Source organism: Lissotriton helveticus, chromosome 3_2 (genome assembly GCF_964261635.1).
Source record: "Lissotriton helveticus chromosome 3_2, aLisHel1.1, whole genome shotgun sequence".
Classification (NCBI taxonomy): Eukaryota; Metazoa; Chordata; class Amphibia; order Caudata; family Salamandridae; genus Lissotriton; species Lissotriton helveticus.
Window position 1 is genome coordinate 485468240 of NC_136062.1, and position 27818 is coordinate 485496057.

At 49.3% G+C, this 27818-nt stretch overlaps 1 protein-coding gene across 6 annotated transcripts in view; it reads right to left on the minus strand.

Moving 5' to 3' along the window:
- The window catches only part of CKAP5 (cytoskeleton associated protein 5), a 722261-nt gene that overhangs the window by 539351 nt on the left and 155092 nt on the right, over positions 1-27818 (minus strand). For all 6 annotated transcript variants that reach the window (XM_078684427.1, XM_078684424.1, XM_078684429.1 and 3 more), the window contains exons 10-13: positions 18656-18745; positions 18386-18550; positions 12048-12176; positions 11566-11733 (exon numbers count right to left, since the gene is read on the minus strand). In XM_078684427.1, coding sequence (XP_078540553.1) covers positions 11566-11733; positions 12048-12176; positions 18386-18550; positions 18656-18745 — 552 coding nt within the window. The remainder of the gene's footprint in view (positions 1-11565; positions 11734-12047; positions 12177-18385; positions 18551-18655; positions 18746-27818) is intronic.

Consider the following 27818-nt stretch of genomic DNA (forward strand, 5'->3'; position numbering starts at 1 on the left):
GCGCTCCAGCGCGTGGTCCGCTTTGTCACCAAACAGGCGACTGCCATCAAATGGCATGTCCATGAGCGTATTTTGGACGTCTGGCGAGAAGTTGGCAGATCTCAGCCAGGCATGGCGACGAATCGCCACCGTAGTGGACATGGCCCGCCCCAGTGAGTCTGTTGTGTCCAGACCACAACGGATCGAGTACCGCGCCGCATCCCGGCCTTCAACCAAGGCCCGGGTGAGCTTGTCCCGCACTTCCTGGGGGCATTGCGGCAAACACTCTTCGACCGTATCCCACAGGGAGTGGGTGTAGCGACCCAAGAGGCACGCGGTGTTACAAGACCGCAGTCCAGCGCTCAAAGAGGAAAATACTTTTTTACCAAATTGGTCGTACCTCTTTGATTCCCGGTCGGGCGGAGCCGACGGGAATGCTGACTGTGAAGTGGAGGCCTGGATCACCAGACTCTCCGGGGAGGGATGGGTGGATAGGAAGGCAGGGTCGTCCGAGCATGGACGGTGGCGCCTGGCAACGTTCCGGTCAACCGGCGCACCAGAAGCGGGCCTGGACCAGGTGCCCAGAAGGACATCCGTCAGGGCCTCATTAAACGGCAGCAGAGGCTCCTGGGGGCATGACTGCGGTTTAAACACTTCCGTCAGAATATTCGGTTTGACCTTCGCGACGGGGAGCTCAAGGTGTAAGGCCTTGGCAGCCCTCATCAGGACCACTGAATAGGCAGCACCTGCCTCAGACGCCACAGGGGACGGAGAGACAAACCCAGGGTTGGGCGACTCGTCCAGGCCACTGGCATCACCCAGATCACCTACCCAGTCCACATCGTACTGGCAGGCACGGGATAGAGGGTCCTCAGACCCCTCCCAACCCTCTCCATACTCCTCCTCGTCATACCCATATTCTGGGTCGACGATATAGACATCGGGGTCAACGGGCCCCATCGGCGTCGGATCCGGCGCCGATCGACGCCGGTCCGGCTCCGCGTCCGGAGTCGGGGAGGAAAGGGGGGTGGCGCCGCGCGGCGTCGGCGCAGGCGACCCGACGCCGGCCGGAGCCGACGGCGGAGTCGCTGCACCACGCGGGGGCGGTACCACGGGTTGTCCCACAGGAACCGACGCCGGAGAGGCCGGGAGACCAGCCGGCGACGAACCAGAGGGAACCAGCGGCGCCGGAGCCACCGGCGGCGCCGGGGCAGGAGCACCCGAACCGCTCGGGCCCCCAGACGGGACAGACGGGCCCGCAGGCGCCGAAGGCCCCGCCGGAGAAGACCTCGCCCTCATAGCAACGAGGAAGGCCTCGATCTCCTCACGCGACGCGCCTTCCCCAGGGACCGACGGGTGTGGGGTAGACTGCGTCGGCGACCCATGCGGGACCGCGGGGGTGGGGTCACCCGAGCCCCCGGACGCAGCACGCGGGCGTCGGGGGGAGTCGGGGGTGCGATGGCGACGCCCCGACTTCTTGTGCTTACCTGACGAGCCGGAGGAATGGTGGCGACTCCCGGAGCGCCCATGGCGGCTCCGCGATCGTTCCCTCGACCGCTCCCTCGACCTCCGACCGGACCGGGACCGCTCTCGACGCGGGGCCGACACCCGGAGCTCGAGAAGCTTGCGGGACCGCTCCCGCCTAGCTTTTCCAGTCAAGGCCCGACAGTCGACGCAGGACTCCACGTCGTGGTCCGCGCCCAGACACCGGAGGCAGAGTCGATGGTGGTCGGTGACCGACATCATGCGGTCGCACTCGTCGCAGCTCTTAAACCCAGGCATCCTACCGGCACCGTAGAAGATTAAGTTAAACAAACACTAGGTCAAAAGACCGGAGTACTGCTCTTCGGATCTGCGCTAACTGGCGCGGAAAAAAGAAGAACTGACGTCAGCGCGCGGAGGCGGCGTCTATATACTCCAGCGACGTCATCACGGCGCACGACGCCGACGACGCGGAGCCGCAGGGGACGCCTGCAGACGACGCCTACCGACGCGCAGGGGTACTGCTACGCAAAAGTTTCCGGATCCAGACTGACGCCTGGGGATATTCTAAGGTAAGGAATCTAATACTAACCTGTTTCTTTCAGATAAGCTGTTTTGTTGTACGAAATGGCTTTGTCCTATCAATATAGTAGAGGAGAGCTCTTTTGATATCCAATGCATGGAGAGCTCTTTCAGCAACTGTTTAAGATTGGGAGAAGAATACTGGCAACTCAGACCGATTGAGATGGAACAGTGAAATTACTTTTGGAAGGAATTTGGGATTTGTCTTTAGAATCACCTTGTTGTGATGAAGTTGCAAGAATGGTTCTTGAATTGTTAACACCTTGCCTGCGGCGCCGATTCTCCCCCGGTGCTGAACATTCCAATCGCGGGTGTGGTCATGACGGAACGGTTCTGCCATGAGCACAGCAGGGGTTAATGACTGGATCTCACTTACTCTTCTGAGTGAAGTAATAGCAATTAAAAAAGCTACTTTCTATAGTCCCACTTACGCACGGGTTTAAATTGAGGACCCATAAGCCTAGTGAGAACAATGTTTAGATTCCATACAGGAGAGAGTAGTACCCTGAAGGAATTATTCTTTTGAGGCCTTCCATGAAGGCTTTGAAGGCAGGAACTCAGAATAATGACAGATGCAGTCTGTTTGGAAGATAAGCTGCTATAGCAGCAAGATGTAACCTGATTGATGAATATGCTAAATTGCATCTTTGTAGATGTAGCAAGTAGCATGTGATATTTTGGATGGAAACATCTAGTGGGTGAATATTATTGGTGCAAAATATAACAAACCTTTTCCACTTGGCTGCATAGCAAGCCCTAGTGGCGGGACGTCTCGCTTCTTTGATAACATTCATGCAATCAGGTGGGAGATTGAGATATCCATATTCTAAGACATCAGGAGCCAAATCGCTAGGTTGAGGGTCTGGATGCATGCTCTCTCAATGGCTCTGTGTTAACAGGTGTGGAGAGGGTTTTAGTTTCTGATGTGGTACCACAGAGTTCTAGTATTGTGGTGTACCACGGTTGCCTCGCCCATTTTGGTGCTTTGAGAATCAATGTGAGGGAGTGCTGCTGCAGCTTGCGCACCACTAACGGAATGAGTGGGAGAGGCGGAAAAGCGTACGCAAATTTGTCTGACTAACTCATCCATATTGCATTGCCTTAGGACAATGGGTGTGGATTACTGGCGGCGAAGCTTGGGCATTTGGAGTTGGTGTGTGGTGAACAGATCGATTTCTGGCAGTCCCCACTGTTGAAAGAAGAGTTGAAGAACTTGCAGATGAAGTTTTCACTTGTGAATCTGTTGTCTCTGACGACTTAGCAGATCCGCAACCTTATGTGGTAGATGTTCTGTCAATAGGAAGACTTTTTGAGGAATGGCCCACCTCCATATGCTCTGCGCCAGCCGGGAGAGCTGTAAGGAGCGTGTTCCTCCCTGTTTTTGGATGTAGTACATGGCTGTCATTGTCGGTGCAGACTAATACAGCCTTGCCTGATAGGTAATGTTGGAAAGATTTTAGCGCTAGAAAAAATGGCTAGCAACTCCAGATGGTTTATGTGGAGTAGCTTTTGCTGCGGTGTCCACCTGCCCTGTACTGTGTGCTGTGCCAAACGAGCTCCCCAGCCGGTGAGGGATGCATCCGAGGTTAGCACCACCTGTGGAACTGGCTCTATGAACTGCCGTCCTTTGGAAAGGTTTTTGGAGTTCCACCACTGCAGAGAGCGATGCATCCGCTAGTCCACCACCACCAGATCTGTTAATTGACCTTGAGCCTAGTTCCATTGGCTTGCTAAGCACTCTTGCAGGGGGCACATTTGGAGTCTTGCGTGCGGTACTACGAAGATGCAAGACGCCATAATTCCAATTAGTTGCAAGAACACTAGCTGGCAGTGAGTGTTGCGGTTGGAATTTTTGTATAAGAGCTTGCATACTTTGTATTCTTGCTGGACTCGGGTATGCAAGTGCTCTGGCGGTATCTATTGTGGCACTAGATACTGACAGGGATGGTTGGAAATGTGACTTTGTCTGGTTTACAGTGTACCCGAGCTTGTGTAACAGGTGAATGGTCTGGTGCGTGTGCTACACGCACTGGTGGTATGACTTGGCTTTTATTAGCCTGTCGTCAAGATATGGGAAAGACCTGGATGTACTCCCTTCTCAAGTGTGCTGCTACTACTACGGCAAGACACTTTGTGAAAACTCGAGGTGCTGTAGTTACTCCGAAAGGGAGGACCTTGAATTGGTAATGCTGCCCGTCCATAACAAATCGAAGGTATTTTCTGTGAGGTTGATGGATGGGAATGTGGAAGTAGGCTTATTTATTTAAGTATTCAAAGTTTTATATCGCGCGAACAAGATCTTTACAGATATCCGGGCGCTTCACAGGGGGGGAGTGGGCAACAGGAGGGTGACTAGACATAATAATTGGGTACAGTATAGTAAAAGGTAGCATAATAGGATAACAGTGATGTGCCTATAAGATACAAGTAAACATTCAGATAGACAGTAAAATAAGGCGGTGCAGAGTCTTTGATCTAGCTACAGTAGAGATCATGAGATAACAGTAAACACTCAAATAGACAATAATATAAGACGGTGCAGAGTCTAATCTAGCTACAGTGACCGCTCAGCCCTCCACAGGGCTTGGTCACCCCACTCACTGCTGCCGCTCCTGCCTGCCTTTGCCACCTCCTGCCTGCAGATTCCTTCGCTCGCTGCCCGCTGCTCCTGGGAATTTCCCGCTGCCCGCTGCTTCTTGGAATTTCCCGCCGCTGCCTCCCTGCGGCCCCGCCCCCCTGTGATTCCATTCGCCGCTCCGCTCCCGCCACCCAGCTGCTCCTCCCTCCCGGCTCCTTACTTAAGGGGACCACAGAGTGTGACCGCTCAGCCCTCCACAGGGCTTGGTCGCCCCACTCACTGCTGCCGCTCCTGCCTGCAGATTCCTTCGCTCGCTGCCCGCTGCTCCTGGGAATTTCCCGCTGCTCCTGGGAATTTCCCGCTGCTCCTGGGAATTTCCCACCGCTGCCTCCCTGCGGCCCCACCCCCTTGTGATTCCATTCGCCGCCCCGCTCCCGCCACCCAGCTGCTCCTCCCTCCCGGCTCCTTACTTATGACGCCCCCAGAGCGACCACGCAGCAGACGCGCGCAGCGGGAACGCCGATTGAGCGACGGAGGTGCGCCAAAGGTAAGCCCGTCTGCGCCCGTCCACGCCTGGCCCGCGCCCAGCGCCAGGACCCCTGGCCCTCCCCGCCGAGGCAAGACGACCCGACTGACCTACGACGCCGGCACTCTCAACGCACTCAATGCCGGCCGGACCCATGCCTGCTGCCGAGCCACCCCGAGACGCACCCACGGACCCTTCACCTGCTGCACATGCAAGTTCACCTGCCTCCGAACCTGCCCCGCACCCGCCAAGACAAACACCAGCAGCAAGCACCTCAAGTGCATCCTGAACAACACCCGCTCCGTCCCGGGGACATCAACTTCCACCTGGAGAACAACAAGGACCGCAACACAACCGCCCTGCTGGAAAACCTCGCTAACCTCGGACTCAAGCAACTGGTCAACACCCCCACCCACTACGCCGGCCACACGCTTGATCCTGTCTTCTCTTCCAGCAAGTACATCACCTTCAGCCACGCCACCAGACTCCACTGGACCGCCCACAGCTGCGTCCACTTCAGCTTCAAAAGATCCACGACCCACCACCACCCGCAACAGGTACCTCACAGGAATTGGAGCAAGATCACCGCAGACCAGCTCACCACCTCCCTCAGCCAGAGCCCACCCGCCAACACAACGGACCCCAACGAAGCAGCCCGCAACTTCACACAGTGGCTGACCGCCTGCGCAGACGACATCGCTCCACTAAAGAATCCTCCCAGCAGACCCAGAAGCAAGAAAGCATCCTGGTTCACCGACGACTCCAAGAAGACCTGCCGCACCCTCGAGAAAGCCTGGCTCCTCGACCGGACCACCGACAACATGACCGCCCTCAAATACGCTACCCGCAAGCACCACCAGCTCATCCGCACCACCAAGAAGAAATCCCTGAAGGAACGACTGGACAACAACGCCCACGACAGCAAAGAGCTCTTAACTATCGTCAAGGAGTTCTCCAACCCCAGCACCGGCACCAACGACATCACACCGTCACAAGACCTCTGCGACTCCCTCGCCTCGTTCTTCCACCGCAAGATCGCCGACATCCACAACAGCTTCGGCGCCCCACCCACGCACCCAACCGTCGAACCAACGCCCCCCCACCGCCACCCTTTGCACCTGGACCACGGTGACCACCGAAGACACAGCCCGCACGATGAACACCATCCACTCCGGCTCACCGACCGACCCCTGCCCACACCACGTCTTCAACAAGGCCGACTCCACCATCGCACCCCAACTCCGGAACATCATCAACGCCTCCTTCAACACTGCCACCTTCCCGGAGAGCTGGAAGCACGCAGAGATCAGCGCCCTCTTGAAGAAACCTACAGCGGACCCCACCGATCTCAAAAACTTCCGCCCCATCTCGCTCCTCCCTTTTCCTGCTAAAGTCATCGAGAAGATCGTCAACAGACAGCTGACCGCCTTCCTCAAGACGAACGGATCCCTCGACCCCTCGCAGTCCGGCTTCAGAGCCAACCACAGCACCGAGACCGCCCTCATCGCAGCCACCGACGACATCCGGACCCTGCTCGACAAGGGGGAAACAGTGGCCCTCATCCTCCTGGACCTCTCCGCTGCGTTCGACACGGTCTGCCACCGCACCCTAGTCCAGCGCCTCAGCAACATCGGTATCCAAGAGAAGGCACTGGAGTGAATCATCTCGTTCCTCACCGGAAGAACACAAAGAGTCCGCCTCCCCCCGTTTCGCTCCGAGGCCACCGAAGTCATCTGCGGCGTCCCGCAAGGATCTTCACTCAGCCCCACCCTCTTCAACATCTACATGAAACCTCTCGCAGCCATCGCACGCCAGCACAACCTCAAAATCATCTCTTACGCCGACGACACCCAGCTGATCCTCTCCCTCACCAGAGACCCCGACACCGCCAGAACCCGCCTACACGAAGGGATAAAAGACGTCGCCGAGTGGATGAAGGACAGCCGCCTGAAACTGAACTCGGACAAGACGGAAGTCCTCATCCTGGGATCTTCGCCCTCCGCCTGGGACGACTCCGGGTGGCCCCCAGCCCTGGGCACCGCACCCAAGCCAACCGACCACGCACGCAACCTGGGCTTCATCCTGGACCCCTCCCTCTCGATGACCAGACAAGTCAACGCCGTCTCCTCATCGTGCTTCAACACCATGCGTATGCTTCGCAAGATCTTCCGCTGGATCCCGACCGAGACCAGGAAGACTGTCACCCAGGCACTCGTCACCAGCCGACTGGACTACGGAAACGCCCTCTACATCGGAACCACAGCCAAACTACAGAAAAGTCTCCAGTGCATCCAGAACGCCTCCGCCCGACTCATCCTGGATGTCCGACGCAGCCACATCTCCAGCCACCCGAGGAACCTGCACTGGCTCCCCGTCGACAAGAGGATCACGTTCCGGCTCCTCACCCACAAGTCTCTCCACGACCTGGGCCCCAAGTACCTCAACGACCGCCTGACCTTCTACACACCCACCCGCCAGCTACGGTCCACCAGCCTCGCCCTCGCAGCCGTACCACGCATCCGAAGAGCCACCGCCGGAGGAAGATCCTTCTCTTACCTGGCTGCCAAGACTTGGAACTCCCTCCCCATCCACCTTCGGCTGACCCAGGACCATCTCGCCTTCAGGAAACAACTCAAGACCTGGCTGTTCAAGCAGTAGCATACCCATCCCCCCTAGCGCCTTGAGACCCTCCCGGGTGAGTAGTGCGCTATACAAATGGCATGATTGATTGATAGAGATCATGAGATAACAGTAAACACTCAAATATATGAATATAATATAATGAATAAATGAATATAAAGTTATTGGACCATTAAGTATCCAACGTTACAAAATCGGTGCAAAGTCTCTGAGCAGCAACAGGATCAGGATCAGGATCAGGTGAACTTGGCCATAAGGATGGCTTTCACTTCTTTCTTGAAGAGTGCAGTGGAGGAGATAAGCCTGGTTTCAGGAGGGAGTGCATTACAGATCCTGGGTGCCATTCCTGAGAAGGAGTGTTTGTATGTTTTTTCCTTACGGAATCTGCGAGGTTTCAGGAGCAGACTTTTTGTACTTCTATTGGATCTCGTGCCTCCTCATATAGACAACTTTTGAGTGAGGTAGTTGGGTGCCTTGTGGTGCACGGCTGAGTGTGTCATAACCGCAATTTTCAGTTGTATTCTGGCTTCAAAGGGAAGCCATTTCAGGGATTTCAAGGCAGGGGTTATATGAGAGTGTTTCCATGAGCCAGAAAGGAGTCTCGCGGCAGCATTCAAGGAGGCTCTTAGGGGTGCCGTTGTTGCTTGAGGGAGTCCACTGAGGGCCACAATTCCATAGTCTATGCGGGGGATGACTAGGGCTTGTACAGTAGTTAGGAAATCTTTAGCTGGGAGGAAGGTTTGAGTTTCCTCAGTGTGTTGATTTGGAAGTTAGCTCCTTTCGTTGCTTTGCTAATGTGCTGTTGCATATTGAGCTTTGCGTCAAGTGTGATACCTAAGGATTTCGCAGAGTCCACGATGGTGAGTCGGACATTGAGTGCTGTTAGGTGATTGAGCCATATTTGGGTGGTGGTAATTTTCGCAGGGGGTGATATCAGGAAGAACTCAGTTTTAAACGCATTTAGTTTGAGGTGATTGTCGGCCAACCACGATTGGGTGTTTCTAAGTGTGCAGTTCAGAAGTTTGATGTCTTCCGGGGATTGTACCTTTAGGTAAAGTTGAGTGTCATCGGCATACATATGGAAGTGTACATTGGATGCTTGGAGCAAGGTAGCGAGTGGTTCCATGATGAGGTTGAACAGCGTGGGTGAGAGGAAAGATCCTTGTGGGACGCCTAAATCTACTAGCACAGGTGAGGACAGCACGTTGTTGATCTTGAACTTCTGGGATCAGTTGTGTAGGAAGGAAGTGAACCATTTGAGCACAGTCCCGGATAATCCCATTCTGGTATTTAGGAGCTCTAATAGATTCTCATGTTTGACCGTGTCGAATGCTGAGGAGAGGTCCAGGAGGATGAGGAGGCAGGAGTCGTTGCGATCAAGTATTTGGAGGGCGTCATCAATTATGTGTCATGGCCGATTCCGTGCTGTGTTTCGCTCGGAAGCCTGATTGATGAGGGTCGAGGAGTTCGAACTGGTCAATGTGTTTTGTTAGTTGGAGTTGCACACATTTTTCCAGTAGCTTGGCCAGAGTGGGGATATTAGTGATAGGGCGGTAGTTGTTTAAGTCAGCCGGGTCAGCTGTAGGTTTCTTGAGTATAGGCGTGACTTGCCCCACTTTGAGGGAGTCTGGGATGAGACCTTGCTGAAGGGAGCGGTTAATGATTTTAGTTTAGAGTGGGAGGAGAACGGGGGTGAAGTCTCTAACAGCATTAGCAGGTAGTGGGTCTGTGAGGTGATTAGAGGGCTTCAAGGTGCCGAGCAGTTTGTGTATTGCTTCTTCAGAGTAGGTGTCGAAAGACGACCAGGAAGCATTATTTTTAGGTTGGGTGTCGGGCCTTTTGATGAGGCTCGGGTGTCGACTTACATCATTAAGGAGGTCACTCCTTATGTTGTCGGTCTTTAGCTTAAAGAAAGCAGGAAAGTCTTCACAGTGTGGGATGTCGTTTGTTGTGTCGTTTGATAGTAAGGGTTGCGTCTTGGTTTGAGTTTTGACTAGTTCGAACAGCTTTCTTGGTCTGTTTTTTGCTTGGTCCAGTTGAAGGCTGAAGAAGTCAGATTTTGCGCGCTTGATTTTCCTAAAGTAGGCATTTCTCTTGCTCTTAAGTATTTTGCGATGCCGTGATGAGGGGGCAGATCTCCATGTGCGCTCTGCCATTCGCATAGCACGGGTTTCAAGGAAGTCTCCATTTTTAACAGAGAAAGGACCTGCTATAATGGGACCATATGGAAGTGGTCGGACTGTTTGTAAAGATTAAGCAGTCTCGGGTCTAATATTGGTCTGAGGGAGCCGTCCTTTTTGGGGATAAGGAAATATAGTGAGTACACTCCTGTGTTTTGATAGTCTACTGGAACTGGTTCTAATGCATTTTTCTGCAGTAGAGTGGCCACTTCTTGTTTTAGGAGTGTGTGCTGTTCTTGTGACATGGGACGCTATCTGGGTGGCATTGTAGGAGGAGTGGAAGTGAGCTCCAGGCAATAACCTGACTGAACTATTTGTCTCACCCACCTGTCTGTTGTGATGGAATTCCAGACGGGTAGGAACTGTTGTAATCTCCTCCCCTCCCCCCCTGACAGGAGTGGAATGCTCTGGGGGAAGGGGAGGGAAGTCACTGTTTGGGAGTGGAGGCAGTACAGGTGTTACCTCTGCCTCTACCTTTAGTGTTGTTGCCTCTGTATCCTCCTCTGTAATAGCCTCTATTGGGTCTAATATCCCAGTGGCTAATACCCATGAATTGGAATGAGCAGATGGCAATGAGACATTATTTGCGAATATTTACCCACTTGGGTTTAATTGTTTTGTAAAATACAATCATGAGTTCACTCTAGCTCCAGTGCGATTAACAAACTGAGAGACTTAAACACACTTGGGCATGGTATTTTTTTAAATTTAATTATGAAACTTTGTTTTCATAACGTTACATAACTCTGAAAAACAATTCGATTTTGTCACGCAATGTGGAATAAATTATGAATGCTCACGATACATTTCTTATATGTTTTCCGGGGTCCCCACGCATAGGCGGGAATATTCAAGTGCTTATGACCATTGATGAGGATCCCATGGAAGAGAAGAGGGCACTTTCTTACAATGCCTTGCAGCCCTTCTTGTTGTAGTCTCTCGGCAGGCATAAGTTGCCCAGCTGGTGGTTCTCCCTCTGTGCAAACCTGGTATCACTCTATACAAAACCTAAAGGGCTTATGCTCCATCTGCCCTAGAGCAGGATGCCCCTTTGCTATGCAGTCTCCAACCTCCAAGTCGGACATCCACTTGCCCCAAACTACATCCATGCCTCTCAGTGGATATCTGAGAATCACATTTAGGAAATATCCTTCTCCTTTTGCTACAGTGGTACATTTGAATTTTCTTTGATCTGTTGCTTTCCTTCTTTTTTCTCAGCGTGGTCTTGAGCAGTACTTCCAAACATAACAGGGGAAAGAAAGAATCTGAAGATGGCTACCACACACAGGGGCTTCTAGTGCGGGCATCTTAAGTCAGAAGGATGGACTAGGCACCAAATGGTGCCAACAGGTGACCGACAAATAAAATGAGAAAAAAACTACAAAAAGGAGAGTCCCAGGCCCAACCACTAGATTACGGAATAATATACAGCATGAGAGTGCAGAAAAGATACACACTGCAAAACTAATGCTTACAGAATAAGATCACATGCTTAGGGTGCTCCAGTGTGCAGGAGAGATCTAAACCTTTAAAAGCAGACCATCAATCTCGGACCATTTTAAACAGCACTGCAATCAGCACAGCTCAGATTGCCTTACCTTTACAGCAGGAGTTTTTTTGGGTGGACCAGAGGGCTTGTCACCACTACCAAGAACTGGAGCAGCCGCCTTACTGGGAGGAGCAACTTTGACTTCTTTGTCTGATGCAGCAGCCCCCCCAGGCTTCTTGCCATGGGCCAGTTCTGCTTTATCGGCACACTCTTTGATCTGAAGTATGGAAAAATCAGACAGGATTTTTTAACACTTCACAATAACAGCCCAAAGCAGAATACCAAGGCAGTACACGGTCATTATCAAATTACAAAATATAACTATCATATATACATTATTGGCAAAGTGAAAAACAGGAGGTGGTTAACTGCACTGTAAATCATTGGCTGGCGGGACCCAAGTTGTGGGTCAGAAAGACAACTGACAGTGGGAGAAGCAAGCTGCATTAAATGTAAATTTAGAACATCTCTACAACAGACAGGACTTGAAGTTCTAAACCATACACTTCACCATGCACTTGTGGTACTTACTCTGTCCAGCTTCAGCTTATCGACATCAGCAAGGAAAGCAGCCATCACTTTCTCTCCCACTACCTTCTGTACAGTACCAAGTGCTTCGAAGGCTGCATCTCGAACTTCTGCAGCAGAGTCATTGATTTGCTACATTTAGAAGAGAACACGAGGATTCAGGCATAGAATAAACAAAGACCACTACATAGCGATGCCAAGACCCACGCTTCAGGCTATGCAATACTAAGGGTATAAACTTAAGGCAAAATGAAATTATAAAATTAATGTTTCGTCATGAGTCTGCACCTGTACCTTATTCAAGCCAAGACTATGTATTCGAGCTTTGAACTTAAATAAGGTGGCTTATGGCGGACACCAACTGCACAAAAAAACCTTCCCTCACACCACCAGGTTACACTGCCTTGTACCTTTTTTTGGTAAGGCACAAGGCTGTTAAGAGAACTCTCAATTTAGTAGCAGAGGTGAAACAAGTGCAACTGTCTAGAAAATTTATTTTGTACATTAGCAGAACAAATGTCAGACTATTTCCTGATGGAGAAGGGAACATCACAAAGTTAAACAGATGAACAGAGTGAAACTAGTTTAAAAACAGTTCTGCGCACTGTCCGGTGTGTTTTCAGATGCTTACCACCGGTAGTGTAGAGACACAATAGTGGAGCACTCCACACCCTTCCTCCCCCCCCTCACCCTGTCCATCTTGAGAGAATCAAATGACCAGACAAACAAGGTAGTGGGGACTTAAAGTGGTGGCATGGATGCTAAACAATCGGAGAACAGCCACAAACCATTACCTAACTCAATGTCCAGCCACAATCAAGTCATGGCAAAAAAGATGGCTTATTTATACATCAGATTAAAAAAAATTCTATACACAGATGGGTGGTTGCACCTTTCTGCCAAAAGTACTACATCAAATGCTTTATAGCATTTATGTGCCAAGCACAATATTTTCTATAACATTTGCCCAAAGGTGAATGTTATTACTAAGGGGCTACTTTGAGTCAAGAAAGTAGATTTAGGGACTTGTCGTGTGTTTCCTGCATGGCCCATTGTAGTTTTCCCTATGTTATCTTAACTGAGTAAGTAGGTCTCATTTTCATCTGCACACGTTACTATATAAACACACTTGCTTTTGTGCCACATTGTACTTTCACACAGAACTTGCACATGTGTTTCACGTTCTGTTCTTCTCCTGGGATTTAGTCTGCGAACCACCGACAAGGTCAAACAATTACCCTGGTTATTCATTTTGGCCCGGCACTAGCACCTAGACATAACACAAGAATGTAGCTGTTAATGTGCAAACGTCCTTTCATATAGATGAGTACATGAAACAAACACATGAACAACTTTCTAAAAAAAGAGCACTGTTTGCTTAGATGTACAGCGCCCATCTGTGTATGCTATCAATCAGGGGTGAGGGTCGTGAGGGAATCAAGGCGCTTGGCGGAGGAGGTTCGGGCAGCTATAAAGTTATCCAAAGTGGGAGGTTTTGAGGTCCGCTCTGAAGGTTTGCATGGTCAGGCTTCATCTGATCCAGAGGGAGAGTTTGTTCTGGGTCTTGGCCGCCATGTAGGAGAAGGATATGCCTCCCGTTCTGGCACTACGGATGCAAGGTATTTCAGCCTAAGCTAAGTAGGCAGAGCAGAGATTTCTCTTTAGGGGGTGGAAGGAGATTCTTTTTGTTGTTGGGGAGGGCTTTGTAGGCATGTGACCAGCTTGAAGGTCACTTTGACGGAGAGCTAGTGGAGGTCTCGTAGGTGCTGGGTCATGCGGTTGTGTGATGGGATGTTGAGGACAAGTATGGCTGCGGTGTTCTGGACTTTGTGAAGGAAAGATTTGTTGATTCTGGAGTGGAGAGTTTCCGTAGTCCAGCCTGCTGGTAAGGAGCGTGTGGGTGACTGTCTTTCTGGATTCCGGCGGATCCACTTGAAGGTCTTGGAGTATGCGGAGGATGTTTAAATATGGACGACACAGCATTTATCTGTCAGTTCATGGTGAGAGGAGTAGAGTATGATATAGAGGCTGCCATTGTGGTCCATGGGGGTGGGAAGGTGTCCGAGGGAGGGGGCCACCAGGTGTCGGCCCACACTGTGGGGGTGGGTCAGAGGATGAGGACTTCCATTTTTCCCCAGAGTTGTGCTTCAGGCAGCTGCTTCTCATCCAGGATGAGTCGTCCTTCATTCCTTCCTGGAATGTGTGCTTGGTGATTCCGGGTTCCTTGGTGAGGGAGAGGATGAGCTGGGTCAGTGTAGGATGCAATGCTGAGTCCATATTTTCTGACTATGGTTGCGAGGTGGACCATGCAGATATTGAAGAGCGTGGGGTTGATGGAGGATCTTCAGGGTACTTCGGATCTGATCTGTGTGTGGGTTTGGAGAGGAATGGGGGTGGGGGGCGGGGGGGAGGGGGTGAGAGGAGTCTTGTTCTTTGAATTCTGCCAGAGAGGAAGGAGCGGAACCATTCTAGGTTGATTACCCGTATGCCGGCATCATGCCGTCTGGCAGCTGGTGTACAGTGGGAGACTGTATTGAAAGCCATTGAAGTCTACTTGGATGAGGGTTTGCAGTGTGGCCTGTGACTGCTAGGAGGGAGGTCTCAGTGCTGTGGTTGCTGCAGAAACCGGCTTGGGATGGGTCGAGGATGTTGGATTCTGTGAGTGTATTAGCTGGATGTTGACGATTGTCTCTGTGACTTTAGCGTGGAAGGGGAGGATAGAGATGGGCCTGTACTTCTTGAGGTCCGTCGGGTCTGCGGAGGGGTTTGACTTAGACGCTTTTCCGGTCATCGGGGAACGTGCCGGTTTCTAGGGTGGATTTGACGGTCTGTCGTAGTTCTTGCACGATGGCAGCTCTGTGGAAGATCTATGGCAGGCAGGGGTCGGCGGGTGCTCCCGAGTGGATGCTCTTCATAGTCTTTGCTGTGTCTTCTGTGGTGACAGGGGTCCAGGTGAGGAGTGTCTGCTGGGCGGCGTTGCTTGTGGATGGTGTTGGGTCAGTGCCTTGGTCGTCTAAGTTGTTGTAAAGAGTCTGATCTTGATGTGGAAGAAGGAGTGGAGGTGTTTCAGAGGTCCTGGGAGGGAGGGTAGTCCGAGGTTTCGCTGTGGGGGTCTGGTGAATTCTTGTATGATGTTGAGGAGTTCCTTGGAGTAGGAAGATTCTGTCCTGAATGAAATTTCTCTACGTAGATCTAATGAGTTGGTGGTGTTCCATCATGGCAGTGCGTGCTTCTGAGGTCTTGATTTTAATAATAATAATAATAGCACCTTTATAAAGCGCATCAGCTACCTCTGACAAAGGTGTCCCAGCTGAATAGCCAGGTCTTCAGCGCTTTCCTGAACTCCGGATTGGATTAGGTGAAGTTGTACCGGCAGAGTTCCATAGTCTGCTCATAACCACTGTGTAAGATCTACCTTCGCCTATTGAGGTATGCAAAGCAAGTTCTAGGAGTTCGATCTTATCGAGCGTCTTTGATGATGGGGTGGATTAGTTTCCTAATGTAGCTGGGACAGTTGCCTCAGAGCCCTGAAAGCAACCATTAGCTACTTGAATTCAATCCGTTTGGCTACAAGTAGCCAAGGAATTGGTTTGATGTGCAGACAGATGTGATGTCTAAAAGGTACTCTTCTGGTCAATCTCGCAGCAGCATTTTGCACCATCTGCAATCTCTTGATCAGATATGCAGGCAGCCCCAGGTAAAGACTGTTTGCATAGTGCAACCTCGATGTCACAAATGTGTGAACGGATCTACGGCAGCTCACCTGTAATAGGTGTAGAAATTCTCAGGCTTCAGTATACCTAAGCAAGAGGATGTGATTTATTTGTGTTGAGAACGACTGGTCGGATTCCCATTTTACGCCCAGGCCTTTTGCCGTGGTTGCAGAGCATATGGGGGGGGCATGGGGGAGTCCCATTTCCTCCGGCCACCACAGTTCGGCTAACAGGTGGGTAACTTGACAAAAAACATGACCTCCATTTTTGAGTGTTGAGCTTTAATTTATTGTTTATCCAGCTGGAGATGTCCTTCATGCATTACCTAAATCTGGCAAAGGAGTTAGTTGAGTGGTCCATGAAGGAGAATACCAACTGGGTGTCGTCCGCGTAGGAAATTACTTTTTAACATATATCTGGCCCCCCCTCTTTTCGCTGATTGCCAAATAGGAAATAAGTAAAGGGCTCAATGCCGATCCCTGTGGAACCCCACACCATAAAGGTTTGGCTTAAACGGGTGAAGAGTGCCCCTTTGCGTGCGGTCACTCAGATCAGACTTTAGCCAGGCAACAGCCATCACTTCCACTGCTGCACATTTAAGCCTGGCAAGTAGGATTAGATGATCCACTGTATCGAAGGCGGCGGCCAAGTCCAACAGCACTAACATGGCTGAGGGTCTTGTTTCCACCGACATTCTTATAGACTCTGGCACCTCCAGAAAAGCTGTCTCAGTGCTGAAGCCTGCTCGAAATCCAGACTGCAATTTGTGTAAAATGCCGTGTCTGTCAATGAAATTGGTCAGTTGACATTGAACCAATCTTTCCAACATCTTCGGCAGAGCTGGCAATAGTGAAATCGGGCGGTATTTGTTTGGTTCACCCGGATCAGCATTGGGCTTCTTCAAGAGGCAGGAGCAGGGTATGTTTCAAAGTATGCGGGAAGATGCCAGTGGCAAGTGAGCTGTTCCATAAGAGGTTTAGGGTGGGATTATGAAATGTGGGCCACTGCGCTCCACAGTTTAGGGGGCATGGATCTTCTGGGGACCCCGATTTGCATTTCAGGATCTCAGCCAAGGATTCTTGTTGAGAGATAGAGGGAAATTCTGAGAGGGAAGCCTCCCCACTATGGGTTTCCATAGCTTCAGATTCAGTAGTTTTCACTTTGGACATGAAGGCATCATATACCTTCAAGATTCTTTTCACAAAGAAATCCAACAGTTTAGCTCATAACGACGGTGATAGTGGTATCTTACTTTCAAGTGCTATTGGTTTAGTAAAAGAGCTAACTATACTAAAAATGTCTTTGCAGGAGATCTCCGCAGTATTAATTCGATTTACAAAGTTGTCACTTTTAGCAGCCGACATCAATTTATGTTCTTTTAGAGCGTCCTTCGAAGTCAATTTAGCCAAAGGACAATATTCTTTCCTCCACAGGCGTTCTTTCCGTTTACATTTACTTTTTTCTGCTCTAAGCTCCTCAGAGAACGAGGGGGCGACAGAGTTTCTGGGGGCTCCGCCTAACTTTACTGGGGCTAAGTTGTTCTAGGCGGCTGAGATCCACCTGGTCAGGGCATTCTATTGGTTTTGTGGGTTTCAAGAAGAAATTGACGCAGGGGTGGTCCGTCCAGAGGGGTTGAGTGGTGTGGCTGAAGTGAGTGTTCCCTCCGGCGAAGATGGGATCGAGGGTATGTCCTGCCATGTGGGTGAGGGTGGTGATCAGTTGCTTCAGTCCGATGTTGGCAAGGTTCTCTAGGAGGGCAGTGGAGTTGGGATTGCTGAAGTTCAGGTCTCAGAGCAATGAGTAGTCCGCTGAGGTGAGGGCGTAGGGTGTGATGTATTCAGAGATGGTGTTTGTGAGTGGGGAGCGGGAGGTCTGTAGGCGAGGGTTCCGCGTAGAGTCGTACTGAGGTTGGGCTGGATCTGGAAATGGATGTGCTCCATGGGGTGGGGGGCGAGGAGTCGTTCGAGGTGGAGGTTGTCAGTCGGAGGGAGCTTTTGTGGACAATGGAGAGGCCTCCTCCAGGGTGGTTCGGGCCGTCTTTCCTCAGGATTTTGCACCTTTGCAATATAGTTACTACAGATGTATACACTCACAATGTGGTTTCTTCCACAATAAAGTGAATACAACGCAGGGCAAGAGAATGTGGGATTCTACACTTTTATTTAACCAAAGATGCTGCTAATTCCACCAGTAACTGCATCCCCTGAGTTAAGAGGATGGGAGCAATGCCCAGAGAGAAGGCATCTTGTGAGTCGCAAGAGGAAAATAGCAGGGCCGTCTATAAAACACGGCTGGTTGGCTCAAATTTACTAAGCTAAGGAAGGAGGGGCTTAAGCCTCAACATTCAAGCTGCAACTACAGGTGGTATGTGGTGAACACATTTCTTAGACCGGAGAGTTGAGGCTTGGCTATTACATCTCACTTGAAGTGGACTCATTCAGGCTTACCAACATTCTAAAACTGGTTTAGCCAGGAGTGGAAATGAGCAGCTAAGGCGTCCCAAAGCCCTGATGGTATAGCTACGTCGAAAGAAAAACAAAATGATGCAACATTTGAAGACCTTTGCTTCAACTACACGCAACGCCTTAGCTCTCTTCTAAACTAAGCCACAGATAAGCTCATGTTTACCTTGAGCAGAGCAGCACAGAAGGGCTTCAGCAGGCTCTTGGGCAGAGCTGAGGGCAAGCAGTGGCGAAAGCTTCTAGCGAGGAAGAGAGAGGTCTGCTGTTTGATGGATGGGTTTTTATTGTCCATGACAGCGAGAACATCTTCGCTGATGGTCTGCAGCGTGGTCTGCAAGAGAAAGAACATTGCTAAGGCAGATGTATGAAGACAAAGAAGGATACCACAGGCAACCATACCAAAATCAGATGAACACATGACTTGTTATTTACTCACAGTCAGGAAGATGGCGTCAATGGCTTCCTGTAAGGCCTGAACCACATGAGGTTTTTTCTCCTTAAACTTCTCCAAAATAGTTGGCACAACCTACAGGAGTGATAGAACAAGAAGCACATCAACAACAGAATTACTAATCAAGACACTAGAGTAGATAAGGACCACTAACAAAATGAAGCAGAAATCCCACTGTCCAAAACTAAAGCAGCACTTTGGAAGAACCTTTCGTGGCTTTTCATCTTCAATGGGGAAATTCAATCCTGTGAAATCCCCCGGAAAGATGGAATCCATTCACAAGTGAATTGCACTTAGTCAAGGTCTTTCCTGTGGAAACTCACTGTAACAGCAGATTCCTACCTTTGTAACTCCCCCGGGGCGCCAGACTGGATTCAGAAAACTCTAAAGCAGTGATCATGTGAGCCGTAGGTGGAGCAGCATGTTTCCGTGTAAAGAGGAGAAAAGAGGAGCTGACCAGCATATAAGAACACCAAACTAGGCAAAGGTGTATTTCTTTCACAAATATTAGCACACCCTCAGATGCAGAGCTCATCAGCAAAAGGAAACAGTGCAAATTCCTAGATTTGGATATTTTTAGAGAGACTAGTCTATACCACATAAGGGAGGGGCGGGGGGAGGGGAGGTAGTGAAGAAGCTGTGGTTAGTCATGGTATTAACTAGAGCAAGTTAGCAAAGTGAAGTAACATTAGCTTCTGATAGATATTTTTACCAGCGGAGTCCCCACCTTCTGAATAGTACTAAAGCAGAACCTCCCAAGGTGGTGGGTCTTTCAAATGGTTCAAACTAAAAAGTCCTGCAGAAAAGCGGGCAAAAGGTCCACCTTGAAGGTCTTGACTGGCAAAGCAGTAGTGCTTCGGGGACCCGCAAACTGATGCATAAGATACATACCCTCAAACAGGGCAACAAGAGGCGGGGGCATTGCGGTCATTATTAAAACTGGCTATCCTGGCACGTTTATAAAGCAGCCCGTTGCGAATGTGCCCATTTTAAAATCACCCTCAATCCCAACACTGACAGGTTTACTAATCTACCAACCCCGGGTCCCTCAAAAGTGTTCAGGGAAGCTCTTACCGAGAAAGTCAGTGCCCTGGCGATCAATGCTTCTAATTTCACAGTCACAGGAGATCTTAATCTGGATAATCACCGACACATAAGTGCATAATTCTTTGGCCAATCTTGCAGCATGTCAGCTCGACCAACGGGTCTCCAGTCCTACGCACTCTGCTGGCCACCTATTGGCCCCAGTTTTTACAAACATACCTTCTCTTACTGTCCGACCCCCCTGTCCCGATGGTTGATCGGATTATTTTCTAGTCCCCTTCTCCATTCAGGGCGTCACGCCAGAGCGTAACTTAGCGAAAATGTTCTCTCAAAGGCCCTTGACAAACTGAATTGGGACCAATTCTAAACCCACCTCTCCAGCTTTCCCAGCTGACCCCAATGAGGCTAACTTGGTCTTTACCAACATCCCTTGGATAGCCTAATCCCAGGTAAACTGTCCATGAATTGTCAATCCAAATCTAGCCCATGGTACAACACTAAATATGCTGCCTTGCGTAAAATCTGTAAAAAGTAGGAGAGAACCTGGAGAAGGGATGATGATCTGACCTCTAAGGTTCACCACTGGGCTGCCGTAAGGAGTTATCACAGGGCCATCCAAGTTGAGCGCGCAGCATATTATGCTGAGCAAATCAGCAAGAGTACTAACCCGGCGAAGAGCATCTTTGATAGTCTCAGGCCTTGAAACTCAGAAAAACGCTGCAGGACCACTGATCACCTCTGATCAGCAGTGGGAAGAGCTTGCCGCCTACTTTGTCTGGAAGGTAGAAGAAATTTATAAACGCTTCCCTAAGGTCCAACCTGGCACCCCGGGGTATTTTGGAATCACACCAATGTTCACTAGAGGCATTTTCCCCTATTCCTCAGGATCTATTACTCACTCATTGCTCTAAAATCAAGTCGGGCTCTCCAGCCAATCCACTGAAGCATGACCAATTTCGGAAAATTCTGCCCACTATCCTACATCCTTTGGAACAAGTGATCAATGGGTCCCTCAGCTCAGCTGTCGTACCTACAGCTTGGAAGCAGGCCAGGGTGATACCGCTGCCCAAAAAAACCTTCCTTAGACCCTAAAAAAAACAAAAAACTTCCGGCCAATTTCCCTTCTACCCTGGGCTGCAAAGATCATGAAAGCCTATGTTAACTCCCTCCTCACGGAACACCTAAATTCAAACAGGCTCAACTCCTCCCAAAATGTTTTTTGCCCTGGCCACAGCACAGAGTCGGCACTCTGGACCGCGAATGAACGTCTCTGGAAAGCTCTAGATGCTGGGCAGACGTCGGTACTGATCCTTCTGGATATTAGTGCCGCGTTCGACATGGTGTCCAACGCCATTCTGCTTCGACGCCTGGAGGAGGCTGGAGCCACTGGCTCAGCCTTGAAGTGGCTGGCATCTTTCCTTGCGGACAGGATGTTTCAGGCGATAGCTCCCCCCTTTACTTCTAGCATCCTTCCCATAAGGCAAGGGGTACCACAGGGCTCTTCCCTGAGCCCCCTGCTTTTCAATCTGTATGTTCAACCTCTGGCCGGAGTAGCCAAGAGCAGAGAGCTGACCATGATCTCCTACGCCAACGACACACAGTTGGTGGTGGCTCTCTTGAGTGACTCCAAGTAGGACGCCATGAAATTTCAGGGTGATCTCTCGGCAGTCGCCGAGTGGATGACCGCCAACTGTCTCCAACTGAATGCCAACAAGTCGGAGGTGTTGGTGGGAAAGGGACATGGTCTATGAAACGAGCTCTGGTGGCTAAGAGCCTAGGCCCTGCCCCTGCCCCCACTCCAATCAAACAGAGAAGAATCTAGAGGTCTGGATGGTTGCCTCACTTAACTTTCAGACTCAAACTAAGAAGCAGCAGCAACCTGCTTCGGATTGTTGCGAGGACTTAAACCCATCCTGGGCTTCCTTGATGCCCATACCAGGCAGATCATCCAGGCCCTGATTATGGCAAAACTTGACTACGCCTGCTCACTGTATCGGGGAGCAAACAAGTCAGAAATACAGAGGCTACAGAGTTCAGAACGCAGCAACACGATGGCTTCACTGAAATCAAAGATGTTTGGTATCAAACATCTTGTATTAATAAGCTAACATGAAGCTCAGTGATGGATTAATACATGCAATCAGGGGCACCTTAGAGGTGCGCCTCGAAAACCTACCTGACTGACCACTATCTCAATACTATGTCCACAATAATCGATGAGGTGGCGCCCATGCAACTAAAAAAGAGTCTCGTCCAAGAAGACTTCCAACCCATGGTATGACGGAAGCCTCAATGAGGATAGACGGGCGATGCGAATGGCAGAGCGCACCTGGAGGTCAGCCCCCTCTGCAGTGCACCTAAAAAGTCTAAAGAAACAGAGAAACGCCTACTTCAGGAAAATAAAACGCTCAAAAAGAGACTTCTTCAGCCTCCAGCTCGCCCAAGCTAAAAACCGTCCAAGAAAACTGTTTGAGTTAGTCAGAACACAATCCAAAGAGCAACCCCAGACAATCAGCTCCATGGACGTTACTCCTTCCTGCGAAGACTTCTCTGCCTTCTTTATCCAAAAAACTGAGAGAATAAGAAGCGATCTCCTCAATGACGCTATCCTGTACTCCAACCCCCGTCACACAGCAGTGCCTCAACCTAAGAACAATGCTACTTGGTCATCCTTTGACACTTACTCCGTAGAAGAAATTGGCAGACTGCTCAGCGCCTTGAAACCTTCCAATCACCTCTCTGACCCCCTTCCTGCTAACGCTGTAAAAGACTTTTCCCCATGGCTTCTCCCACTCTGGTCTAAGATTATCAATAGCTCTCTTCAACAAGGATCCATCCCCAACGCCCTCAAAGTAGGGCAAGTCACACCGCTACTAAAAAAACCAACAGCAGACCCCCACTGATCTAAACAATTACCGACCTATTACAAACATTCCCACTCTCGCTAAACTGTTGGAAAAATGCGTACAACTACAATTGACTAAACACATAGATAAGTTTGATCTCCTAAACACTCATCAGTCAGGCTTCCGAGCAGGGCACAGTACCGAAACTGCCATGACTCACATAGTGGACGATGCCCTCCAAATCCTAGACCAAAACGATACCTGTCTCCTCATCCTTCTGGATCTCTCCTCAGCATTCGATACAGTTAAACATGAGAACTTACTCGAACTGTTAAACACAAGAATGGGCATATCTGAGACTGTTCTAAAGTGGTTCACCTCATTTCTACACAACCGGACACAAAGAATCAAAAGCAACAACCTGCTGTCCTCTCCGGTACCTGTATCGCTAGGCGTCCCTCAAGGATCCTCCCTCTCCCCAACACTGTTCAACCTCGTTATGGAACCTCTCACTACGTTGTTACAGGCCTCTAATGTGCACTTTCACATGTATGCCGACGACACCCAACTTTATCTCAAAATACAATCTCCCAAGGACATCATGCTGCTGAACACCACGATCAGAAACACCCAATCCTGGCTTGCTGAGAATCACCTCAAATTCAATGCTCTGAAGACCGAGTTCCTCCTGATCTCACCTCCCGCTAAAATATCCACGGCTCAAACATGGCTTAAGCAATTAACGGCTCTAAATGTACAGCCCATCGTAGTAGACTCAGCAAAATCTTTAGGCATAACACTTGACACCAATCTCAACATGCAGCAGCACATCAGCAAGGCAACCAAAGTAGCGAACTTCCAAATCAATACCCTGAGAAAACTTAAACCTTTCCTTCCTGCCAAAGACTTCCAAACTGCAGTTCAATCTTTAGTCATCCCGCACATAGAATACGGTAGCACCGCCCTCTGCGGGCTCCCCCTAACTACAACGGCACCCCTAAGAGCGTCCCTTAACGCCGCAGCGAGACTCGTCACAGGCTCAAAAAAACACTCGCATATCTCCCCGGACTTTAAATCACTGAACTGGCTACCTTTTGAAGCCAGAATTCAACTGAAAATCGCATGCATGACACACAAGGCTGTGCATCTGAATTCACCCGCCTACCTCACTCAAAAATTGACAATTTCGGGTGGCTCCCGAACTACTAGAAGCACAAACAATCTTTTGCTGAAACCTCGAAGATTTCGGAAGGAAAAAACGTATAAACGCTCCTTTTCAGGAATGGCACCCAGGATCTGGAACTCTCTCCCTCCTGAAACAAGGCTCATCTCCTCCAACACAATCTTTAAGAAAGAAGTTAAAGCGATCCTCATGGCAAAATACACATGACCTATCACTCCGTATCACTCATAAATCTGCTCTGTAAGGCCTGCCCGACCTTGGCCTATTGCACCACCCGTATTATCGAATTATGTAATTGTATACGCTCACTCTTTGTATTTTGTTATAATGTTCGATGCACCTGGCTGATTATGTATATTGTTATATTGTTGACGCACCTGGTTGACTTTGCACACTTTACCCTCTCGACCTCAACGATCTTTACATCCCTTCTACTGTCGCACCTGTGGGACTATACATCCTGCACACACCCACCTCAACTTGGCCCACCTTTAAACTCTAAATACTCTAAACACGCTTAAGCAAGTATATGCTCCTTGGTATCGCACTTTATGCTATTGACGCAATTGTTTGTCTACTCTCAGTGTACCTACACTACCACACCTATGACCTACCTCATGTCCTTTGACCTACCTATGTAACTAGCACCTTGTACCTAACTACCTCATATATCACTTTGTATATACGCTTTATTACTTTGTATTTTTACTTTGTATTTGTACTTGTAAAGCGCTCTGATATCTGCAAAGATCTTGTTCGCGCTGTATAAAATTCTCAAAATAAATAAATAATTACCAACTACTAGTGCGCTGGCTCACTGGTTCTGACCAGTTGCCACCACAGACTAGTTTGACACCCGCCCCAGGGGCAAGGACTATGCTCTCAGGAATAAAGCTTGTGCTGGAAGGTTTTACACCTCATTTCCAACAGGATGACCTAAAAACTAGCATTCTAAAGAAGGGAGATTCAAAGAGCCCATCACCTTTGGTATAAAAATGTGGCTTCTCTCAGAGATGAGGGGTTGCCAACCCCTGTGACCATTTGGCACCTGGACCGGTGATCAGAGTGGCGTGTCTATGCTCAGGCTAATTCCACCCCTAAGGTGGGCTACCAGATGTGGATATGAAATGTAAAAGTATGCCATCTTGGGGATAGCAGAATTAGGAACTCTGGGACAGAGTTATGCCCACTTAGTGGTCATAAAGAAGGGGGAAGGGAGGGGGGCGTAACAGCCCTAAATCTAGTATTTAGTGGAGCCACTGGCATCAGGAAATGAGATTCCAGCCGACCTGAAAGAAGGACACTGATGAGCCATGAGAAGCAATGACTGAAGAAGCAACTGACTTGGTGCCAACCCTGCCAGCCGGTCTAGCCGGTCTACTGTTCCCACCAAACTTGTCCTGCAGCTCCTGTGCCTCCAAATGCCTGGGAGGACTACCTGCCTTCAACCAAGACTGAGGAATTCCTGTCGAGTAGCTGAGCTGCTTCCCTTAATCTTGCAGGCACTCCAAAAAAACGGTGAGGACTCTGGACAGCCGTCAACCAGACACTGGAAGGCACCACTGCACCCATACCCCCTAGCCAGAGTTGAAGTGAGCAAGCGTGGTCCCACAACCCTCCAGCGACAAAGCATTCTTGTGTTTGCCAACAGTGGATTCACCAACGCTTCCTGCAGCCTCGTTACACATGCCACCTCTTCTGTGGGTGTCTGGATGATGAAAACCAGAAGCTTCAGAACACCACAACACCCGGCCGTCCTGGCCCAAGTAAAAGAGGACCAATGGTGTCCCCACATCACCGAGCATCGTCAGACCTGGGCCGCCATTTTGGTTCAGCCCGACTGGTCTCACTCCCTGCTTGCAGCCGCCTCTGTAACCAGACTATTCCCCATTAAAAGGAATAGGACACCCAACACTGATACATCTGTGAACATGGACGTCCCAGACCCTCCGAGGTGACCGGTTGGTGTGGCCTTGGACCTTGCCCTATACGCACCTGAAGTCCAGGATATTGGTAACGTAAGTCTCCCTGAAGTGCCTGAATGCAGTCCATGTTTTCTCCCTATAGGAAAACATTGGGCACCAGACGCTGCAATGCACCCCTGCACCCGGCTACCCCAGAGCTGCCCAAGGTGACCTGCTGGTGCTACCTTGGTCCTTGCCACATGCTTACCTTACGTCCAGGAGATTAGTCCTGTAAGTCAATTCAATTCAATTCAATTCAATCTTTATTTCGTTGCATTGCAACATAAAAGATACAATAAGATATACAGTACATTATAAGACATACAACAATGAAATCTTCATTATAAGGGCACCCTAGTATTACATTACTTCTACATTTCGTCAATTTAACACCTTGGCAAGTATTTCCTCAATAGAGCACATAATATATAATTTAGTTTGGCACAGTATCAAATAAATATAAAAATATTTTAAAAAGAGTAGAAAAGTTAAAAAACATTAAATTGAATTTACAACCAAGATTAAAATGCTATACATTGGCTTTATTCATGGTTCCGGGGAGTCTAATTTAAAATGGAAGAGATAGTTTCCTTCTTACAAAATAGGTGGACAATAGGAATTTGCTAATACCGAACACGATTACTTGACTGGTGTCCATAGTTAGGATTCTGCCCGCTTCCCTATGGGAGGATGAGCCAAGATTGCGGCACAGGGGGACTATCCATTTTTTCCTAGCTTTGTCATAACTAGGGCAAAAGAACAATATGTGGAAAATGTCCTCCCTTTGGTTATCGGTGCACAAAGTACAATGCTCTTTATCAGACTTCCCCCATCTTTTCTCAGTTACTTTTATCCTCAGCGTTCCGTACCTAAATTTTAGATATAGGGATTTTGCCAGTGGGGGTTGAATTTCATCTAGAAATTGTTCGAATAGAACCTCATTTTTTGCCAGTAGAAATTTTTCAGTAAGGGGGCCATGGGTTCTCGAATACACAGAATCATAGTTCACATATGACCAGAAGCTTAGTTTAACAATTTTCTTGGAGTTTATGTTTAGAGATTCCGGCTCGTTCCAAAAGTGTGCTAATCCAAGCTTGGTAAGCCAGTTTTTCACATGCTTAAACCAAAAAATCTTATTATCTCTATCCAACTCTAAAACTTCCTTCAGGCCATTTCTGTAGTCAGATAGTTCTATGGTTGTCCATAATCTGATCCACATCAGCAATGGTCTCAATATAGCATGCTGGTCTGTGTGTTTGATGTTAAGATCTAAATATAGGGGTATCAGGGGGGTGTTAGTTGGAATTTTTAATAGTCCCCTGACAAATTTGTTTTCCAATACTTCAAAAGATTTTTTACATATTGGACCCCAGATTTCTGCCCCGTACAGGGAGGCAGATTGTACCTTATATCTAAAAAGCTCTATCGCGGGAGTAACTGCTTTGTTTACACTTTTGTTATATCTCTGTGTGATTGGGTAGCAGTTTTGTCTGAACACCAATTTAGATTTTTCCAATTGTGGACCCCAGCCCATTGCGGAGTCCATCAGTACCCCCAGGTAGGTAAAACTGTGCTCGTAGTCTAATCTTTGCCCATTCAACATTAAATTCTTTTTTAAAAGTTTTGTGCGGGTTCAACGCCATGTATTTTGTTTTTTTTATGTTGATTTCTAATCCTTTATGGATACAGTACTGTTGAAACCTGTCTAATAGGATCTGTAGGCCATGTGGCGTTTGCGATATTAGGATTGTGTCATCCGCGAAGAGGAGGGACGCAACGCGTTCCCCTCCCAGTCGAGGAGAATCATTGTCGCAATCTTCCATGTAGGTTGCAATGTCGTTTACATAGAGGGAGAATAGGGTGGGGGCCAAGACGCAGCCCTGCCGCACTCCCCGTTTTATTGGGATTGGGTGTGTGAGTTCTCAGTTTGGGCCCCATCTAACCTTAGCGTAATTCTCCCGATGCAATCCTATTACTAGTTTTAATAAGTCGTCAGGCAGCCCTTGCCTATTCAGGGTTTCCCAAAGTAGATCTCGTGGGATGAGATCGAATGCTGCTCGTAAGTCGACAAAGGTCACATACAAGTGACCTTTGCGCATGATGACATACTT